Genomic DNA, 20,633 nt, shown 5'->3' with positions numbered 1-20,633 from the left:
GTTGTCAGCTTATAGATAAAAAATAATATAAAAATTTATTCGCAATTTTATGATGCTAGGGCGATTGGTGTGACCTTGTTAATCTCTCTCTCTCTCTCTCTGTGTGTAATTGTTCAATTTCCTAAATAATTTTGGAGACAGCTGTTTTGAAGAAAAAAAGCCCCAATAATCGTTATTTCCTTGTTCGTATGCTCGTAAAATTTACTTTCATGAATCTCCATAGCCAAAGACCAAAAACCATATCTTGCTATTTCCCCCCAACAGCCACCGGAAAGTCAGACAACTCTTATCTCAGAACAAATTCTCCTAATAGAAATTAGCAGCTAGGTTGATATCATGATTGAGCTTGTGAAGGGTAAACCTAGGTTCATAAATGCGGAGAAAACTGATTAGGTTTTGTTCAGGGGCTAAAAAAAATATGATTAAAATAAGTGTCCCAATCTGAACATAAAACTAATGCTGCAGCAATTCAACTAGAAAGATTGGAGATGACAGAGAACACTAGAATTGCACAAAGATACAACTGGACATAGGAATTTCATTCCAACTCAGATATAAGCCACAGGTTCTTCAGAAGCCAACATCAATGCTCTTCAAGGAAATGCACAAATGGTTTATTAAATCTCAAATGACAGAGACATCACTCCAGAAAACCAGAAACCAAGACCTGATCTTGTACAATCATTCCCACCTACACAAATCTCTATGCCTCCCTATCAATTCTTAGTGCTTTTACCTCCTCCGCCTCGGGCATTATTCCCTCCAGCCGCTGCCTGCGCAGCCTTTCTCGCTGCCTTTTCCTGTAAAGCCTTCGCGTCTCTGCACACCCGAATCAAGAAAACATAAATCAAGAACCAAATTTCTTAAAAGATGTTTGGGGGAATAAGAAAAATATATGAAAAAAAAACCTTTCGCGGCGTTGTTCAGGTGTTAGTCCATCATCTTTGGAATTCTTTGTTTTATGGCCTGCCCTGGCTTGAGCCCTTTCACGGTCTCTTTCTCTTTGGTTACCGCGTTCGCTTCAGTTAAAGCCAAACAAAAATTATCACAAAACCAAAGGGGCCATAATTTACAGGACACGACAAGTTATAAATTATTCGAGATCCCAAATATTATAAAGACAAATAAAGAGATAAGAGAAGCACAAAACTGATCGTCAGCAAAGGATATGAGTCATTGTTGATCGACTGGTTGACTGAGTGGGCAGTGGTCAATCAGAATTCCTGAAAATTCAGGCAGAAACCTGGGCTTTACTGCATTATAGTTAACAAAATAAAACTTGGAAGAAACACAGAGACAAGGGCAGCACCTGCACCTACCGGTCGGAGACGGAGACGGAGACGGAGAGGGAGAGAACTAGTGATCCACAAATTTCGCACCTTTTGAAACAAAATTAGTCTCTGTTTCAGACAAGAAGCTGTGGCAACTAGAAAAAGAGTGGCACTTGATGCTATGGAAGACTCCAGAAGCTGACCTGTCTGAATAAATAAAAAGTAGTGTTGGTATTTTCTAGAATTGAAATAAATAAAAACTGTTAGATTTAATTATTACGTAGTATCTGTAGTTTAAAACAAGTTATTTATTGGTCCTTGTAGAGTTAAAAATAATTAAATTGTACCTTAATTAGATTGACGATCCTCGATTTAATAGTTCTTTGCCCCAAAAATGTCATCTTTCACATCCAAATTTCACCAATCAGGTACTTCTCTTCTCTTTGTTTTATTTTTTAAAAAAAGATTAAGCTAACGTCTAGAGACTTTATTGATATTTTCTTTATATAAAAACAATGTATTTACTATAATACCATCGGTATCAAGGAATTTAAAACTTGGTCTATATATATTCACACGGCATTAGAGGTAATTTAATCCTTTCCAAATTATAAAATATTTTTTAAAAAATTAGTTGCTAATGAGCAGCGACGTCCGGAAGTAATTTGGTCTTTTACTCTTTTTTTTTCTTTTATATTCACATGGCATTGAGGGTAATTTGGTCCGTTTCAAATTATAAAATATTTGAAGAAAAAAAAGTTAATCCAGGGATGCAGTGTATGTCTTTGTGGGACCAACTATTGGGCTCTGATTATGTGTTTTTCTTTTGCTTTGTTAGTGTACCTTTTATTTATTTTATTTATTCAATTTGATTAATTTTTTATTATTTTTTAATTTTTTTCCTGATCATTTGATTTAAATTTATTTTTATATCAAATCTGTTAATCATTCTTTTTTATTATTATTATTTTACTAGATATTTTTTTAATTTATTTTCATGTCAAATTTGAATTCCTATTATTCTTATAGCTATTTAGTTTTCTAGTACCCTTTTTTTATTGCATTTGTTTTCAATTTCATCCATTATTTTTTTTATTGGGGATTTTGCTTCCTTTTCTTTTGCCTGTTATGGAGTTGGTCTCAGCCTTCTTATTACAATCACAAGTTTCAAAAGTTAACACAAATTGATTTTAGTTTTTTTTAAGTTATTGTATAAAATTGATTTATTTTTAATTTTATCATTTGATATTTTTTTAAAAATTAATTTTCATGATTTTGTTTCCTATTTTCTTTCCACAAGGGCTCATCATTTGATATTTTTTTAAAAATTGGTTTTCATGATTTTGTTTCCTATTTTCTTCCTGCAAAGGCATCCCAATTCTTATGCCCATATTCGTATAGTTAGCAGACTAACTCTGGTTAATTCAAATACATATTTGTTTTTCAAATCATTTTTTTTATCTTATTTCTTAGTATTTTTATATGAAGAATTTTGATTTATTATTTATTTTTTTTATCTACCTTTTATGTAGTCAATCTTGACACCATGAACATGGCCATATATTTTGAAGGTCATGGTGAGTTGAATTTGATATTTTTTCTATATTTTTTTAATTTCATTGTTAACTATTTTTTTTTTGAGGAATTGATTATTGTGCTTTTTTTTTTCACTTTCTTCTTGCATTTATTTATTTTTTTTTTATCAAATATCTTATTGTTTTTAGGAATTGATCAAATATCAATTTATTTAATTAGATGTGCATATAAACATTTCCTTTCATGATCAGAAATATTTTTTTATAAAAAACATGTATTACTAAAGCATCGGGTCTCATAGCTAATATACTAGTATAAAAGTATATACGTGTGTGTGAGTGTTATTTGAACACAGCACAGGGATATTAAATAGTTAGTTTTGTCAAAGTACATGGACTCAAAAAAAATAACTTACTCAAAACTATTATAGCCCGACAAAAACGGTAGGAGGATCGCGGTTGGATTTGAATGGATCTAGATTAACAATACAGAGTGGTTCCTTAGCTGGATTCCAGCCTTACGATCTAAAGATATTGGTTGTTTTGGCATGAACGTATTGTCACCTTCCGATTTTTCAAAGTCAACATTTCTGAACCGTCCGTTGTTTCTGCTGCTTTAGCTGCTGGAAAAGTGAAGGCAACTGGCAGCAGCTACTTTGGACTGGACTGTAACAAGGCAAATACATGGGCCGATTTTTGGTGAAACTAAAACATTTACCGTGGATCTTTCCCCAGACCAGCCCAATGTCTTTCTAATGGAACAGGCCCACCATTCTTTTTTTATCAGAATGTAAGAACAGGCCCACCATTCTTGTACTGATCTGAGTGTTACGGCTCCGATTTGAATAGGTGGATGCTAGACATTTGATTTTCTTGATTCATAATCCGGTCTCGAGTTGGGTTTTATAATTTGAAAAAAAAAAGGTTGCAAATTTCCAAAAATCGTAATAAAACGAAACCAGCACTTTCCCAGCTTCCGCTCCACAGATACGAGAAATCCTTTGAAATCATCACCTCCTACATAACAAATAATTCCCCATGACCCCCATTGCCAATTCTCGGACGCGGGCACTCTTTGGAAGACATTTCTTATTCAACGTCAGCTCTCAAGACCAAGCACAACTCCTCTTAGCTCTCAGGTAACTCAAAATTTCCCACTTCATGCCTCTCCTTTCTTTCTATGATTTCTTAACCTTAACTAAAAAAAGAATCTGTCTTTTTACTCAATTCCAGGCACTACTCATCTTCCAATGAAGAACAACTCGACGCTGATGATGTTAAGGAGCCAAGAAAATCCTCAAACAAATCCAAGACAGCTAAATCAATGGCAAGACTCATTAACTCAAAACCCTGGTCAACTGAACTTGAATCTTCTCTTTTTTCTCTTTCTCCTTCAATTTCTAAAACCACTTTCTTTCAAGTTCTTCGCTTTATTGCTTCCCCACCAAAAGCTTTTGAATTTTTCAACTGGGCTTCAAGAAACGGGTTCACTCATGATAGCCGATCGTATTTTATGATGCTAGAAATCTTGGGTCGTAATGGAAATCTCAATATTGCTCGTAATTTTTTGTTTTCTATTGAGAGAAGGTCCAATGGGAGTGTTAAGATTGAAGATAGGTTTTGTAACACTTTGTTGAGGAGTTATGGTAATGCTGGGTTGTTTAATGAAGCTATAAAGCTTTTTAGTTTAATGAAGTCAAGTGGGGTGTCACCATCTGTTATTACATTTAATAGTCTTTTGTTAATCTTGCTTAAAAGAGGAAGGACCAATATGGCACATAGTGTGTTTGATGAAATGTGTGGGACTTATGGGGTTACGCCGGATACATATACTTTTAATATCTTGATTAGAGGCTTTTGTAAGAATTCGATGGTTGATAAAGGGTTTAGGTTTTTCAAGGAAATGTCAAGGTTTAATTGTGAGCCTGATGTGGTTACTTACAATACACTTGTTGATGGGTTGTGTAGGGCGGGGAAGGTCAGGATTGCACATAATGTGGTTAAAGGGATGGTTAAGAAAATGAAGGATTTGAGTCCTGATGTTGTTACTTATACTACTTTGGTTAGAGGGTATTGTATGAAACAAGAGATTGATGAGGCTCTGGTTGTTTTTGAAGAGATGGTTAGTAGAGGGTTAAAACCGAATGATATTACCTACAACACCCTTATAAAGGGTCTTTGCGAAGTGCAGAAGTTTGATAAGATCAAAGAGATTTTGGGGGGAGCTGTAGGGGGTAGAGGGTTTGTTCCGGATACTTGTACATATAACACTTTGATGAATGCACAGTGTGACGCAGGGAATTTCGATGAGGCTTTGAAGATGTTTAAGAAAATGAAGGAGTTGAAAGTCCAACCAGACTCAGCTACATACAGTGTTTTGATCAGGAATTTGTGTCAAAGGGGGGATTTTGAGAGAGCAGAGCAATTGTTCGACAAGCTATCTGATGAGGATATTTTGTTACGTGATGATGGCTGTACTCCTCTTGTTGCGGCTTACAATCCAATTTTTGATTTTTTATGTAAAAATGGAAAGACTAGCAAGGCTGAGAGAGTGTTCAGGCAGCTAATGAAAAAGGGAACACAAGATCCTCCTTCATACAAGACCTTGATCATTGGGCACTGTAAGGAAGGTACTTTTGAGGCTGGGTATAAGCTCCTGCTCTTTATGTTGAGAAGAGATTATGTGCCTGATTTTGAAACCTATGTGCTGTTGATTAACGGTTTCTTGCAGAAAGGTGAACCAATTCTGGCCTACAAGACCCTGGAGAGGATGCTAAAAAGTTCCTATCTACCTAAAACTTCTGTTTTCCATTCTATACTCTCAGAACTTCTGAAAAATGATTTTGCCCGTGAATCAGCTAGCTTTGTTGTATTGATGATAGACAGAAAAATTAGACAAAATATCAATCTCTCAACACATACCGTGAGGTTGCTCTTTGGTAGTGGACTGCGAATTAAAGCATTCCAGATTGTTGAATTACTTTATGATAATGGATATGTGGTTGACATGGAAGAATTGATTGGTTTCATTTGCCAGAATGGGAAGTTACTAGACGCACAAAAGATGTTGTCATTTTGTTTGGAGAAGGGTCACAATGTGGATATTAACGTGTGCAATGTAGTTATTGAAGGTCTGTGTAAAATGAAAAGACCTTTAGAAGCATTTGGGTTGTACTACATGCTAGTGGAGAAAAGTAATCATCAGCAGTTGAGCTGCCTAGAAGGTTTGAGAACTGCCTTGGAGGCTGGGGGAAGATCAGAGGAAGCAAAATTTGTATCTAAGAGGATGCCCGATGAGAGGCAGCTGGCAGATCTCTGAAAATCAGATCTGGCAGCAATCTCAAGGTGTGATAGCTCTGTTCAAGTGGGAAAACTTAACTTCTCTGAAGTCTCTTTGAAGTGGTTTGACTTATTTTGCGGATTAGCACCCTATACGAACATTTCAACAGGGCACAAACACTTTGACCATGCATATCCTTCTCACTTCAGGTCTAATATAACTAGGCCATTGCTGAGTTCAGTCACTGGACAGTAATGCTATTTTTCACCCTTTGAATAAGTTTGAGATGATTGAACCTTTCAAGTGTATATGGACCAGGGAACTCTAGCTTTAGTGCACTGCTTCACTGCTCAGCAGCAGAACCAGCTGAGCAGTATCAACTGAACCTGTTCACATGGTCAGGTAATCAACCAGGGCCTTTCCTTTCTGTCTGTACTTCATAATATTACCACTTTCTTTCTCAAATTAAGCTCGATGCAGCGACATTTTAACTCATTTATTGGCGTGCAGAGGGCTGTCTTGATGGAGCGCGGACATGATTCTTCTGAATTCCTGGCTTTGGCTTATGTAAAATTGTTTGAGCCTAAACATAAAATCTCTCTGCGTCAAGCTGTTGCTCGCTTCTGCACAAGAATTTACTGAACAGTTCCTGGAACTAGAAGAAAATTTCCATAATTAGACCGCATTTCATTTTCAGATGGAGATTTTAATTTTTCCTGCCATCTTTCAAAATGTAATATTTGTTGTTGACTGTGTTAAAGAACCATCTCAATTTATTAATTTAAGTTGTTAAGTGAAACTCTAAGATATAATTTTATATTATTCTCTAATACATCTTAAAACCTATATATGTCTATATTAACTTATATTATGTTATTAAGGTTCTAATATCATGTCAAATAACTTATTTTTGTTTAATTTAATTGATTAACCTTGTAATACTTTAAAACATAATCTCGTGCTCTTGCATGTGTAATCTTGTTTATCATGTTCAGTAGGCACGAAACAATGTTTAATAATGCTAATGGCATGGTGTTATTATTGTTAGATGGGAAAATCTTATTATTATTTACTTTTATTGATGATTGGTTTTTTGAATTTATATGAAATTATATTAGTGATTACGGTTTAAAGTATTTTTTATTAGAAATACATTAAAATAATTTTTTTTAAAATTATTTTTAAGATCAACATATTAAAATGATTTGAATATATAAAAAAAATTTAATAAATTTTTTTTTAAATTTAAGAAAACACGAACTCCCAACTAGCTCCATGGTCTACTTCACTCATTTTGTGTTTCTCATGTACCATGCAAGGGAGAAAAAAATTCTTATATGTATTCACATTAATGCTAGGTGCTGCTTGGTGTGAGCATGCAGTTTTATTAGCACACAAGCTTTGCCAACATATTTTTCTCAAATTTTATATAGAGAAAGAAGGTAAGTTTGAATTCGGTTAAAAAAACAACTTGTCACCCCCTTCAAGCCTTCTTGCTTCCAACCAAAAAAACCAGAAACATTACCAGAATTTTATTAAAGTAGACTTTTTTAATTTTTCATGCTTCTCATCTTTGACACCAACCTTTCTCCAAGATCACGTTTAGCTCTCGTTTATATTTCCCTGCTTTGTGATGCTTCATCCATTAAATTCTCTTTGTACCAAACTATCTTCTTCCTAAACCTGTTGAAGATGTCTAAAACGATTGGCAACGGGGTTTCAAAGCACCATGCCACACTCACCAGGCGCGCACCCACTCCAGGCAAGGCAACAATACTTGCAACAGGCAAGGCCTTCCCCAGCCAACTTGTTCCTCAGGAATGCTTGGTGGAGGGTTATATGCGTAACACCAAATGCGATGATGCTTCCATTAAGGAGAAACTGGAGCGACTTTGTAATTCAAATTCCTCCTATTAATACTCTTTTATTCCATTATATGGCAGGTTTCTCTAACTTTGAATTTCATTCTCTTTGGCTAGGTAAATCCACTACTGTGAAGACAAGGTACACAGTCATGTCCAAGGAGATACTAGAAAAATACCCGGAACTTGCAACAGAGGGCTCTCCGACGATCAAGCAAAGACTCGAAATAGCAAACCCGGCAGTTGTTGAGATGGCACTGGAAGCAAGCATTGCTTGCATCAATGAATGGGGTGGATCGGTAAAAGACATCACCCATGTTGTCTATGTTTCTTCCAGTGAGATACGCTTACCGGGTGGTGATCTCTACCTTGCCAGTCAGCTTGGACTAAGGAATGACGTTGGCCGAGTAATGCTTTACTTCCTGGGCTGTTATGGAGGCGTCACTGGACTTAGAGTTGCCAAGGACATAGCTGAAAACAACCCAGGAAGCCGTATCTTATTAACTACTTCCGAGACAACGATTCTTGGTTTTCGCCCTCCAAACAAGGCACGCCCTTACGACCTTGTGGGGGCCGCACTCTTTGGTGATGGAGCTGCAGCTGTGATTATCGGAGCTGACCCTGTGATAGGTAAAGAGTCTCCTTTCATGGAGCTGAGCTATGCTGTTCAACAATTCTTGCCAGGTACACAGAATGTGATCGATGGACGCCTTTCTGAAGAGGGCATAAACTTCAAGCTTGGGAGGGATCTTCCTCAGAAAATTGAAGACAACATCGAGGAGTTTTGCAGGAAGCTTATGTCAAAGGCTGGTCTAACTGAGTTCAATGATTTGTTCTGGGCAGTCCATCCTGGTGGCCCAGCAATACTTAACAGGCTAGAGAGCAATCTCAAATTAAACACAGAGAAGCTGGAATGCAGCAGGAGGGCTCTAATCAACTACGGGAATGTCAGCAGTAATACCATAGTCTATGTTTTGGAATACATGAAGGAAGAGTTGAAGAGAGAAGGAGGGGAAGAATGGGGACTTGCCTTGGCTTTTGGACCAGGCATTACTTTTGAAGGCATCCTTCTTCGTAGCCTATAATTAAATCCTGCAGCTACATATATGCATTTGGTTTTTATTTTTCACAATGAAGCTACTCATGTTATGCTGTTTCTGAAGTAGTAACTCAAAAGAAATGAAATCTGAGAAATTTCCACAGAACTGAACTTTTTGACTGTCTTTCCATTGCAATTTATCATTACAACCCGAGCTTGGAAATATTAATGCTTATGTAGATCTTAAAGCGGAAATAATGTTGCAATAATATTTAATGCTTATGTAGATCTATATGCCTGCTTCCTGACTACAGTTTCTTCCTTTACCTTGAATGGATTGAAGGTCAGACATGTAACAGGCTGCATTTACCTTGATAGAATAGCTCTGCCATTGGATGGAGTAACATCTGTTAATAGGTCTTTAGGTTGAAAATGAATTTTGGATAAAAAAAATCTTGTTTTTCTTGGACACTTCAATGATCGAATTCTAGGTTTCCAGATAAAATATCATTTACTGATGCAGGTAATGAGTCTTTGTTTTTAATATATACTTATAGGGGCTGTTATTATTATTATTATTTTTTATTTACGTGGGTGTCCGAGCCAGCTTGCGCGCACCACGACTAATCTCACGACTCACTAAACATCCTGCAAACCCAGTGAGTATGTAAGCATCTGACAAGCGTACATGTTGAGGTTTGAATCCAGAATGCAGAGTCAAGAAAACCCTTGCCACCGTTGGGCTACAAGCCTTGGTGTGGCGTTGGGCCTGACTTATCGGATCCAATAATGTTTGGCTTGTTTTTTTATTTTTTATTATTATTATTTTTTAGTTTTTTTTAAAATACTGTATTTTTTTTAAAAATAAATTTTAGTTAATGGACTAACTTATGATGTCCATGGCCAATTTGTCAATGATGTTAATAATGTTAATAGACATAAACTATTTGGCCCATCAAATTATTGTCAGCCCTCAATCAAAAACTACTCTGCTCGATTTACTATTGGGATGGGATCCAATTCCGAGATCAATTCGGAAAGGATAAAGTCGGTGGCAATGCACTATATAAAAGAAGCACGTAATAAACCCTATCATATTATTTGCCAGCCCCGAATCAAAGACACCTACCATTCTCTCGCTAATCTTCTTTGTTTCGAGAGCAATCTGTTTATATTCACAATGGCAAGGAGAAAGTCGAGATCAAACAGCCGTCCTATGAAGAAGCCAAAGCTAAAGCTTGATACAGTCTTTCGTTGCCCTTTCTGCCAACTTGAAAACACTGTTGGGTGCTCCTTCGACAAGGATCTGAACATCGGTGAAATCTCATGCTCCATATGTCATGCTGGCTACGACACCAAACTCACTCCACTGACCGAGCCTATAGACATCTACTGCGAGTGGATCGATGAATGCGAGCGGGTTAACCGAAAATATTAGCCATGTTTTTTTTTTTAGTTTTTCTGAGGAAGTTAACATTAGTGTTTTATGTAAGGAAGTTTAACAAGTAATCAAACGTTTGCAATGTTTCTTTTCTATGTTTTCAAGTTAGTGTTCTTAGCGTAGTAGATTCTGAACTTGGAAATCATCCAAAAAAGAGTAAGCTTTATTATATCAATCATATTAATTTTTAAAAACTTCTCGAGATCAAAACAATTTACATCAAATCAATATCCTATTCAATTTATTTAAAAACTTTATTTAATCAAGTTTTAAGACCAGAGTTTCTCTAACTTGAGTTTTTAAAGTTAACTAATCTAATAAATACAATTATTATGTGATTATGGTTTTCTTGTGAATCATGTATTGTATTGTCGTAAATATTAACTTCTAGAGCCCAAAAATAACCTCAGCCTAATTTATAAGCATGCTTCATTATTGGGCCATCCAATGGCTAGATAGAAATTACCCTTGTAATAATTAAATATCCCTTGATCAGCACAAATCAATTCAGCGGTGTAAGATTTTTAAGTAATCCAGGCCGAAATCTATAAATACAGGTGTGCACTCTCTTATAATGTAATACATTGTGGATTGAAATAATATATTTTTTTTGGTAATTTTTACTTGGATTCTTAAATTTTTATTTTGCTTCATTTAATCTTTCTTAGCTTAAATTAGCCTATTTATTTTAGAAAAAAAAAAATTGAATTGAAAGTTAGAGAACTGAAATGAAAATCTCAAGTAACATAGTGGGCAAGTTGAAATTTTTGTTAATACATTCATTTTAATCCCCTATTTTTTTTAGATATTAGGTGACAAGTCCCTTTAATTTTTTTTAAAAAATATTTTGGTATCTAACTTTATTCTTTCTCTCTCTTTCTCTCTTTTTTTCAGGTTTTTTTGTTGAAAGAAGAGAGATGGATTTTTCATACGAGCAACCTTGCATTGTTTTTTTTAATTAATATTCAATAAATTTTATGTATGTATCGATTTCTATTATAAATTTTATATGTTTTTCTATTACAAATTTATTTTAATAGAGGAATTCATTAAAAATAACCAGATAAATCACCCGTATTGCGATGTTAGGTATCTTAATTTTTTATTTTTTGCTTGGTTTTTTTTAATTTTATTTTTGTTTACTATTGATGAATTTGTTTCTCCTTGCTTTACACGATGGTTGTTAAGTTGTTTAATTAGATTCATGCATAAGTTTTTCGATTTACATCTATAAGTTTTTTTAGTGAAAAAAAAACACCTTGAAGAATTCTATATATTTATTTATTTTTATTCTGTTTTGATGTTTAAGATTTGATGTTTAATCTTATGATTTTTTTCTTTGAATCTTTTATAAGAGTTTCATTGGTTTTAGTTTTACCCTTCAATCTAGATTTATAGTGTATTGTTTTTTTTTAGTTTTCGTTGTTTTGATTTTTTATCTTTTTGTAATGATTTTATTCTTTTCAATTTAACTCTTAAATTTAAAATTTATTGTTGTCGTTTGATTTATTATTTTTTTTTTTCAATTTTAACACCCATTATTTTTTATTGTATTTTTTTTTATTTTGAATTTTTATTTTGTGATTTTAACTCTCACGATTTTTTCATGTATAACACTTTTAATCTTTTAACCCTGGTACCAATTTCAAAAATTAACAGTAATTAATTTTTTTTGTCTTATTTTTTTTTAAATTCATATATATTTTTTTTTCTTTCCATGTAATTATCCTATTCTCATTTAATTTTTATTTTATTAACAAATAAGATCACAACGACATTTTGAGAATATTGTAAAGATGTATTTCTATAATATTGACAAACGTTTATCTTTTTTATTGAATCGTTTTTTTTATTTGTTGTTGATATTTTATTTTTTAATGATATTATTAAATTAACTGATTTTATTAAACTTATTCAAGCTAATTATTTAAATATTATATTTATATTTTATTTTTCAAAAAAATATTTACATTTTTTTAATATTTTTTATGCGATAAAAAGAAAAAGTTAACCCACGGTGTGATGCAACCTAACTAGTATCAAAACTTAAGATGATATTGATAATTAAACATTCGATTACTCGTTAAACTCCCTTGTATATATTGAAAAAACTACCGCCAACTTCAACAACAAAATAATTGAAAAACAAATCTTAAAAATACATACGATTTAATATATCGACTCCTTGCATCAAAGATTTAGCCATAGACCATTAATCGATTGTTGTCAATGGCGCGCATCATTAATCTATTCCTGTGATCACCGCTGTACGTACTGTGTGAAGACAAGATGCAGTCATGTTCAAGCAGATAGTAGACAAGTAACCTGAGCTTGCACCCGAGGGCTCTCCAACAATCAAGAGAAGGCTTGAAATAGCTAAGCCGTCAGTTGTTTAGAAGGCATTGAAAGCAAGCGTTTCTTGCATCGAGGAACGGGGGAAGGCCCTTCGAAGCTATCACCCACATTCTCCATGTTTCTTCCAGTGAGAGCTCGCTAGTCATCTGGGCCTACGCAATGATGTTGGCTGTGGAAGGTTTTACTTCCTAGCGAGGCAGTTATGGAGGTGTCAAAGAACTTAAAGTGAGGACATAGCCAAAAACAATCAAAGAACCCCAGTTTCTTTGTCTAATGGACCATGGTAACATCAGCAACAACACCAATGTCTGTGTGTTTTGGAAGATATGAGGGAAGAGTGGAAGAAAGGAGGGGAAAGGTAGGGACTTTGCCTTAGCATTTGAACCAGGCATTACTTTTGAAGACACCCTTCTTCGTAGCGTATAATCAAATCCTGCAACCACACATGCATCTGGATTTTAATTTTCAGAAGAAGACGAGTGGAAATCAAGTTTATTGGACAACTTCCAGACATGATTTCAATGTTGATAGAGATCTTGTTCTTGCTTCTTGCCTACACCTTTTCCCTCGAGTGGACTAAAAGTGATCAAATTAACATGCAAACATTCTGCATTTTGCCCGGATATCAGCTTGTAATATTAGGGTAATTCATTATAAAAAAAGAACAAAGAAAAATTAGTTTGTAATTCGGGGCCCAACCATTCCGAGGCCCGCTCGGAATTTTTCCAGAAGGAGCCGGAGAAAAAATACCCATCAACCATCTAATCCGATGTGGATCAGAACTCCAGGACTCTCGTTATAACAGGATAAAGTCGGTGGCAATGCACTATATAAAAGAAGCACGTAATAAACCCTATCATATTATTTGCCAGCCCCGAATCAAAGACACCTACCATTCTCTCGCTAATCTTCTTTGTTTCGAGAGCAATCTGTTTATATTCACAATGGCAAAGAGAAAGTCGAGATCAAACAGCCGTCCTGTGAAGAAGCCAAAGCTAAAGCTTGATACAGTCTTTCGTTGCCCTTTCTGCCAACTTGAAAACACTGTTGGGTGCTCCTTCGACAAGGATCTGAACATCGGCGAAATCTCATGCTCCATATGTCATGCTGGCTACGAGACCAAACTCACTCCATTGACCGAGCCTATAGACATCTACTGTGAGTGGATCGATGAATGCGAGCGGGTTAACAAAAAATATTAGCCATGTTTTTTTTTAGTTTTTCTGAGGAAGTTAGCATTAGTGTTTTATGTAAGGAAGTTTAACAAGTAATGAAACGTTTGCAATGTTTCTTTTCTTCGTTTTCAAGTTAGTGTTCTTAGCGTAGTAGACTCTGAACTTGGAAATCATCCAAAAAAGAGTAAGCTTTATTGTATCTTCAAATCAACTCGAGATTCATAGTCATTATTTTTTATTAAAATAGCATTGTCTCGTACGTTAATTTTATGTCTTGGTTTTAACCTGGTACTAATAATTTTACTAATCAAGTTTTTAAAAACTTGTGAGATGGAACGAGTTTTATTAAATCAATATTTTATTTAATTTAACTAAAAACTTGTTTCAATCAAGTTTTCAGACCTGATTTTTTTCAATTAGTTTCTTGTATTAACCGAATGAATTTAACAATTATTGTTATCAAGTGATTACGGTTCCTTCTGGAAAATATTGACTTCTAGAGCATAAAAATAACCTAACCCTAGTTTATAATCATGCTTCTTTGTTGGGCCATTCATAGGCCCAAACTGAAATTACCCTTGTAATAATTAAACATCCCTCGATCAGCATAAACCGAACTGCGGTGTAAGATTCTTAAGTAATCCAGGCCCAGATCTATAAATACAGGTCCCGCGCGGTCATCGAACACTAGATCCTACTTATTTATTATCATCCCCTCTTCTACTTTGCCGTTGGATTTCGGATTCCTTGCGTTTATTTGAAGAAATCAAACCAACACCAGAAAGCACGCTTCACTTTCTTCCAATTCCAAGTAATATCCCCAACAAATAATAAATTTCCTGATAGGTAATTCAATTAATCATGATAGGTAATTCAATTAATCAATTTTAATCACCGCTGTCATTATCTTGAATTACTTCTCTTTCAATTTCGCTAATTTTTGAAAGATCCTGATGGAGGAGGAACCAGGAAATCCTAGAAGAAGTAGTGAAGAATCAACCACGCCTTTCTTGGTAATTCTTTATTTGTCTTTTTTAATCATGTGGAGTATTTTATTGATTTTTCTTTTTGGTTTTTGCAGTCACTGAATGATGGGCTAATTCCGCAGTTATTCACATCAGTGCCATCATTAAATGAAGCTGCCTCTTATCTAGCTCAATCTACTTCGTTGTTTACTCGCTGCTTCTCTGATTATTCTGGTATATTAATTTTCAATTATAATACTTGTTTGTTTTAAATACGCGAATTAGGATAATGATAAATGATGATTCTTTTGTTATTATATATAATTTGTCAATAGACAGTTCTTTTATGTGTTTATTGGTTGGGAAATACTTACATTTTTAGCAATATAAAAATAGTGAAGTGGAGTTCGCAATTGCCTATTTATTGCAGCCTTTGGAATCTGTTCTGGACCTCCTGTATCCTTATTTACTTATGGGACTCATATATTTTTCTTAGGCTTCTCACTCATTAATGTAAATGCTGGTTTTTTTTTTTAATCTTTGAAATGAGATTCTAGTTGTTACACTTCCCTGTTCGTGCATGTTTCTCGTTTTAGGGAAAATGGCATGATTACCATACTCTTAAGTTTCACCATTTCCTCATGTTTCTTGTTGTTTTGATTTTAAAATGTAGACTCGGTTGAGGGGGAAAGTCAGTATCATCACATCTTTTTATCACTGTTCGTGACTGATTTTTAAATCTTTACCTCCTGTTCACTTATTTGAGTAGCACTACAGATCCAAATCAGCAAATATTGTCCTTCCCAAGACAGTGCCTTTCTGTGATGCCACTATTTGCCATTTATGCATGTAATTTCCAGACCTCTTGTCCATTAAGAGGCCATTTCTCAATTATGATCACTCCAAAGCGGGTCTTGGGAGAAAAATTACTGAGACCCTACGTTTTTTGCTTTTTTCCTTGAAACGCTGTTCTGAAAATTCAAACATGCTTCCTTAAGCTTGTGAGCTTAAGAATTTTACCATTATGTGATGCAATGGACCACGGTTTACGTTGCTAAAAAGAATATTGGATGTGTCACAGTGGAATATCCTTCTTCTGGGGTTTCTGTCACACATGAACAGGAGTTGACAACGTTTTCTTCCACACAAAATGGGGCCTTGCTGGATAGTGATCGCTCATCTTCAAGCGGAAGTCATTCTGCCACCGATACCCCTCCTATCCATTCTGGAGTAACAATAAACTCTTCTGAAGGACCATCTCAAAATACTAGTGCACTTGTACAATCAAATAACAGTGGTCAAAGCGGACTTTCAATGTTTCAAGGGTATTGGGTTCTTTCTTTCTTACTTTTGCTTCAGTATTTCTTACAGGATAATTTTGCCAGATATAGTATTTTACATGATAAATGGATTGCAAAATGTACAGGATGTTAACATGGTACATAGTGAGCTAGTCATTTAGTATATGTCACTCCCTCTGTCTCACAACGAATGATCATCTTTCCTTCTTGGTCAGCCCCAAATATATATATCTATTATTAAAAGTGAAAGTGCCGATTCTTTCATGTTCCTTATCTGCAGTTCATTAAAGAGTGTTAATTATTCTATCTTTTGAAAAGTATTCATGGAAGTGTAATTCCAGAAAGTTAATACTTAAATAAATAAGGCAGGACAATATTTATTAGCCATTCTTAACATGTATGCATAGGCAAAGCAGACATTGTAAATTTTTGTTTCATATTGTGGGATAGAGTTGGGGTAGATCCTAGGATTAAAAGCACAAGTTTCTGGTTTGATAATGAGATGTTTTCAGTTTCTCGATAGTTTGCTTTGCTATCATTTGCAAGTACATAAACAACAGTGGTTCTTTGTATTTCCTAGCTGACAGAAAATTGTTTATCTCATTTATCAAGATTGAGTTTTTACTTTTACCCATGTATCAGGAACTAGAAATGAGTGAAACAATTTTTTTATCCATTTCTTGTGATTTTTTCAAGATGTGGGAACAGTATTTGAAGTTTCTCAATCTGTTTTATGTGTGGATGGGTTTAGCATATAATGAGGTTTTTTACCTGTCCTTTTGAATCATGTGATGATTGCTTGTAGGCTTATTGAGCGTGCACGGAGGACTGTTCGTGGATCTGCTGACGATATAGGGTGGCTGCAACATGCTTCAGGTATGCCTTCAGTTGAAGATGGAACTGGAAGGTTTATGGAAATTCTTGATAACATAAGGTACATAAAGCTTCTTTGGATCCTTAATATGTCAAACATGGTCATTCAGTTGGTGATTGATATCTTTTCTCTTTTTACCAGGCATGGTCTACACAAGTTGCCAAATTCGATAGTTTATCTGTTGGTGCCAGGTAGCAATTTCTATGTAGAATAATGCCAGTGTGTAGCTCTATGAATAAAATATTTAGTCATTGGGTGATCATCACTGAGCATATTGCTTGTTTAACTGAGCATCTTGCATGTTTAAAGTGTTCTAGACTTGATCTCAATGACATGATCGTGTGCAATTGTACTTGTCATATCAGCAAGACCATGTTTAAGTTTTTTGCTTTTCTTCCTGAAGTCCTCTTGAACCATATGATATTATATTCATACAAGTTCTAGTCTCCTTTTAGGTAGGCCATAGGAGTTAAGGTCAAGGTCTTGAACAGGCATTGTAACTTTTATCCAGCATTGGTGTGTCGAAAGGCATTGAATGTCACAAACTATATGGTAATATGACAGATTGGTTAGTCATTTTTTGGCAAGATTTTCAAGATGAATTCTCAGACTCTGGCAATATAATGAAAAATTAATCATCTAGGCAAGCTTTTGTGAGGAACTTGACCTCAAAATATGCCCTGTCAAATTGTTACCCAAAAACCACTCAATTGGATAGAAAGACAGCCACAATGGCCTAATTTCATTATCATGCAATTTAACACTTTTGGAGGAGTTGATATGATTATCTCTTTTCAAAGGCTTAGGTTATTATTGAATTTTTATATAAAATTTCACCTGACAAATTAAAAGCCAGATTCAGAGGGTATGGTTTGAATTTTTTATTTTTTATTTTATTTTTTCTATTTTGTATCCCGGAATCAATGGGTTGTGCAACTTTGCTGGTTAACTTGTCAGGTCTTTTCAGTAATCATGGACCGCTTTATTTTGTTTCTACAAAAACGAGTTTCTCAAAGATGGGTCTGGCATGTCACATTGCCAAGATTCATAGTGAGGTACTTATTGGGTCGTTCTTCCTTGCGTGATCATGCTGTAAATATTCTATACTGAGCTTGTACAATGGCTAACCAGGCTTCAGTTGAGAAAAATGCCAGAGAGATAAAAGAATACATCGAGGAAATTTACTGGGGTTCACAGAAACGCGTCATGCTTCTTGGACATAGCAAAGGGGGAGTAGATGCAGCGGCTGCTTTGTCATTGTATTGGTCAGATTTGAAAGACAAGGTTGTCGGATTAGCATTAGCGCAGAGTCCATATGGTGGTAGTCCGATAGCTTCGGATATTTTACGTGAAGGACAGCTTGGAGATTATGTAAATATACGGAGACTTATGGAGATTATAATCTGTAAAGTGATTAAGGTACTGGGTATTTCCTTTTTTTTTTTTTTCCTTTCAATATGACTACACATGCACCTGCATGGACACATAAAGGCATGTGACACACACACCCATATGTGTTTGTATTTTTTTACCTATTTAAACGAAGTTGTTAAGAAGCACTTGATTGCAATACTCAATCTATTGGCAGTTATTCCTTCTTTGTGGTGGCCATCAAAATGTAAATAAGATATTAGTTAATGGGCTGTTAAGCATTATAATTGTTAGAAAGCAAACAATGTAATTAAATAGAATGCCATCTTTAGATAGATTGAGTTGAGAAAGGATCACCATAGGACTATAACTGTAAGCCAATTCTGGAAATCTAGTTGTACCTACTGCATAATTGCTGATGAAGACACATTGACACAGTTATTGCACCAGTAAGCCGGGAAAAGAGAACCAAACAAGATATGAATTTGTTGATAAAGGCCTCGTGCTGTGTTAAACAACTATCTATTCCAATCTAAACTGGTATCAGTACCAAGAGAGGGCCAAACAAGATTTGAATGGAAAGTTGAAAAGACATAGCACACTGCTGTGGATATTGCATGCAGAGAAGATCTAGCCGAGTCAAATTAGTTGGGGCATGGCATGATATGTTTATTGAGCTGGAGTTGGATTTTGTTTTGTTTCTAAAATAAGTCTGCTTTCAATATTTTTCTAAATGAATTATGTTTTAATGGTCAAGTTTATTTTTCATCTCTAGGAAATCGTTTAATTGACTTGTACTAATTCTTGTGTTATCCATAAACCTTGCAGGGTGACATGCAAGCTTTAGAAGACTTGACTTATGAGAGGAGGAAGGAATTCTTGACGAAACACCAATTGCCAAGCGAGCTTCCTGTTGTATCTTTTCATACTGAAGCGGGCATTACACCTGCTGTTCTAGCCACACTGTCTCATGTTGCTCATGCAGAGTTGCCCTTGATGGCACCTCTATCTGCTGGTGAATCACCAAAACTCCCAGTGGTAATACCCCTCGGTGCTGCAATGGCTGCGTGTGCCCAACTACTACAAATCAGGTATGGAGAGAAGAGTGACGGGCTTGTCACATGCCGGGATGCAGAAGTCCCTGGATCCACAGTAGTGCGACCCAAATGTAAACTGGATCATGCTTGGATGGTCTATTCATCTCTGAACGGCGACCCTTCTGATTGGGATGCTTCTCAAGTGTGTGAAGCTCTGTTAACATTGCTTGTGGAAGTCGGTCAAAGGAAGAGACATGAATTTGCAATGAAAGATGAATGAGCCCAGTGCGATCTTGCTTTTCGCCTCCTCGTGCTGTTGTTGTGCTTAACAATTTGCTCATTTGGGTATATAGAATCTAAACTCCTTTTCCTTTCACCCCTTTGGTTGAATAGGGTAAGATATCTGGGTTAGTTTGCATGCCTCTAGACAAGATCCACCCTCCTGCTTTGGTAGAATGAAGGCCATCAACAACCGAGTCTAGCAAGTGTCCTTGTAACTACTAGGAAACTCGCTCTTCGACCACTTGAAACTGATGAACCTCGAGAGCTCGAGCTGGATTAGTTGAGCCAACTCTCGTCGAGTTGCATGCAAATTATATTCAGTGACGTTAGGTTTGTTTCCCATCGAAGGAGAACTTTTCCGTTTTTTTATTTTTACTTTTTTTTTGGGATGGAGGGGCTGCTGTAGTGTATCCTCCATTTGGTAACAATACATTTTATTTAAGATGCACGTGTAAAGTCGCCTCGTGAATGTGAGCGTGTGTGCATGCATGCTCGTTGGATCTATCAATTAAACAAAATAAGCTAACTTAGAAATCTATTAATTAATTTGATTTAAAATTAATTTAGTACCGTAAACAATCTATGTGAAGCAAAAACTAAAAGAAGCCCAACATTGCGAGGTCTCAAGATACCCGAGCCTCAAAATTCTTTACCCCTTTCCACCAATCATGTTCCAGCATTCACTTTAAGCTAAAACCCGTTATTTGCGTAGTGTGTTTTCATTAAATTTCAATCAATCAAGTTTAACTCACTGAAGTTGAAAAAAAAAAATACCACTCATCGGAGAGTAGAAGAGTGAAATAAGTGATGATATTAATAAAAATAAAATAAAATAAAAATGATAA

At 35.3% G+C, this 20,633-nt stretch overlaps 2 protein-coding genes and 1 long non-coding RNA gene across 6 annotated transcripts; 2 read left to right on the top strand and 1 right to left on the bottom strand.

Annotated features, from left to right (window-relative positions):
• Positions 1 to 489: 489 nt before the first annotated feature.
• LOC118041881 (uncharacterized) lies at positions 490 to 1,488 on the bottom strand. 3 transcript variants are annotated; one of them, XR_004686386.2, is made up of 4 exons: positions 1,320 to 1,488; positions 1,151 to 1,243; positions 909 to 1,019; positions 490 to 819 (listed from the first exon to the last, which is right to left on the bottom strand). It is a non-coding gene; the product is annotated as an uncharacterized lncRNA (long non-coding RNA). The 3 variants fall into 3 exon arrangements; XR_004686387.2 differs by having other exon boundaries at positions 1,151 to 1,223; positions 1,310 to 1,487; XR_004686385.2 differs by having other exon boundaries at positions 1,151 to 1,223; positions 1,320 to 1,486.
• A 2,171-nt stretch (positions 1,489 to 3,659) lies between these two features.
• LOC118041934 (pentatricopeptide repeat-containing protein At1g02060, chloroplastic-like) lies at positions 3,660 to 9,156 on the top strand. The gene is made up of 6 exons (XM_073404432.1): positions 3,660 to 3,945; positions 4,040 to 6,123; positions 6,405 to 6,514; positions 6,597 to 6,661; positions 7,682 to 7,980; positions 8,066 to 9,156. The coding sequence occupies exons 1-6, from the start codon at positions 3,845 to 3,847 to the stop codon at positions 9,031 to 9,033; spliced, it is 3,627 nt and encodes a 1,208-aa protein (XP_073260533.1). The 5' UTR covers positions 3,660 to 3,844; the 3' UTR covers positions 9,034 to 9,156.
• A 5,490-nt stretch (positions 9,157 to 14,646) lies between these two features.
• On the top strand, positions 14,647 to 20,257 carry LOC118041491 (uncharacterized). 2 transcript variants are annotated; one of them, XM_035048852.2, is made up of 9 exons: positions 14,647 to 14,769; positions 14,906 to 14,971; positions 15,040 to 15,157; positions 16,005 to 16,248; positions 17,030 to 17,158; positions 17,240 to 17,289; positions 18,056 to 18,153; positions 18,230 to 18,517; positions 19,298 to 20,257. In XM_035048852.2, exons 2-9 carry the CDS (start codon positions 14,912 to 14,914, stop codon positions 19,784 to 19,786), a joined length of 1,476 nt encoding a protein of 491 aa, XP_034904743.1. In that variant the 5' UTR covers positions 14,647 to 14,769; positions 14,906 to 14,911; the 3' UTR covers positions 19,787 to 20,257. The 2 variants fall into 2 exon arrangements, with proteins under 2 accessions (XP_034904743.1, XP_034904741.1); XM_035048850.2 differs by lacking the exon at positions 14,647 to 14,769 and having other exon boundaries at positions 14,813 to 14,971.
• Positions 20,258 to 20,633: the final 376 nt, after the last annotated feature.

The sequence above is a fragment of the Populus alba genome, chromosome 14, assembly GCF_005239225.2.
Source record: "Populus alba chromosome 14, ASM523922v2, whole genome shotgun sequence".
NCBI classification, from domain to species: Eukaryota; Viridiplantae; Streptophyta; class Magnoliopsida; order Malpighiales; family Salicaceae; genus Populus; species Populus alba.
The sequence above is the reverse complement of the archived record's forward strand: the minus strand, read 5'-3'. Positions and strand labels throughout refer to the sequence as shown.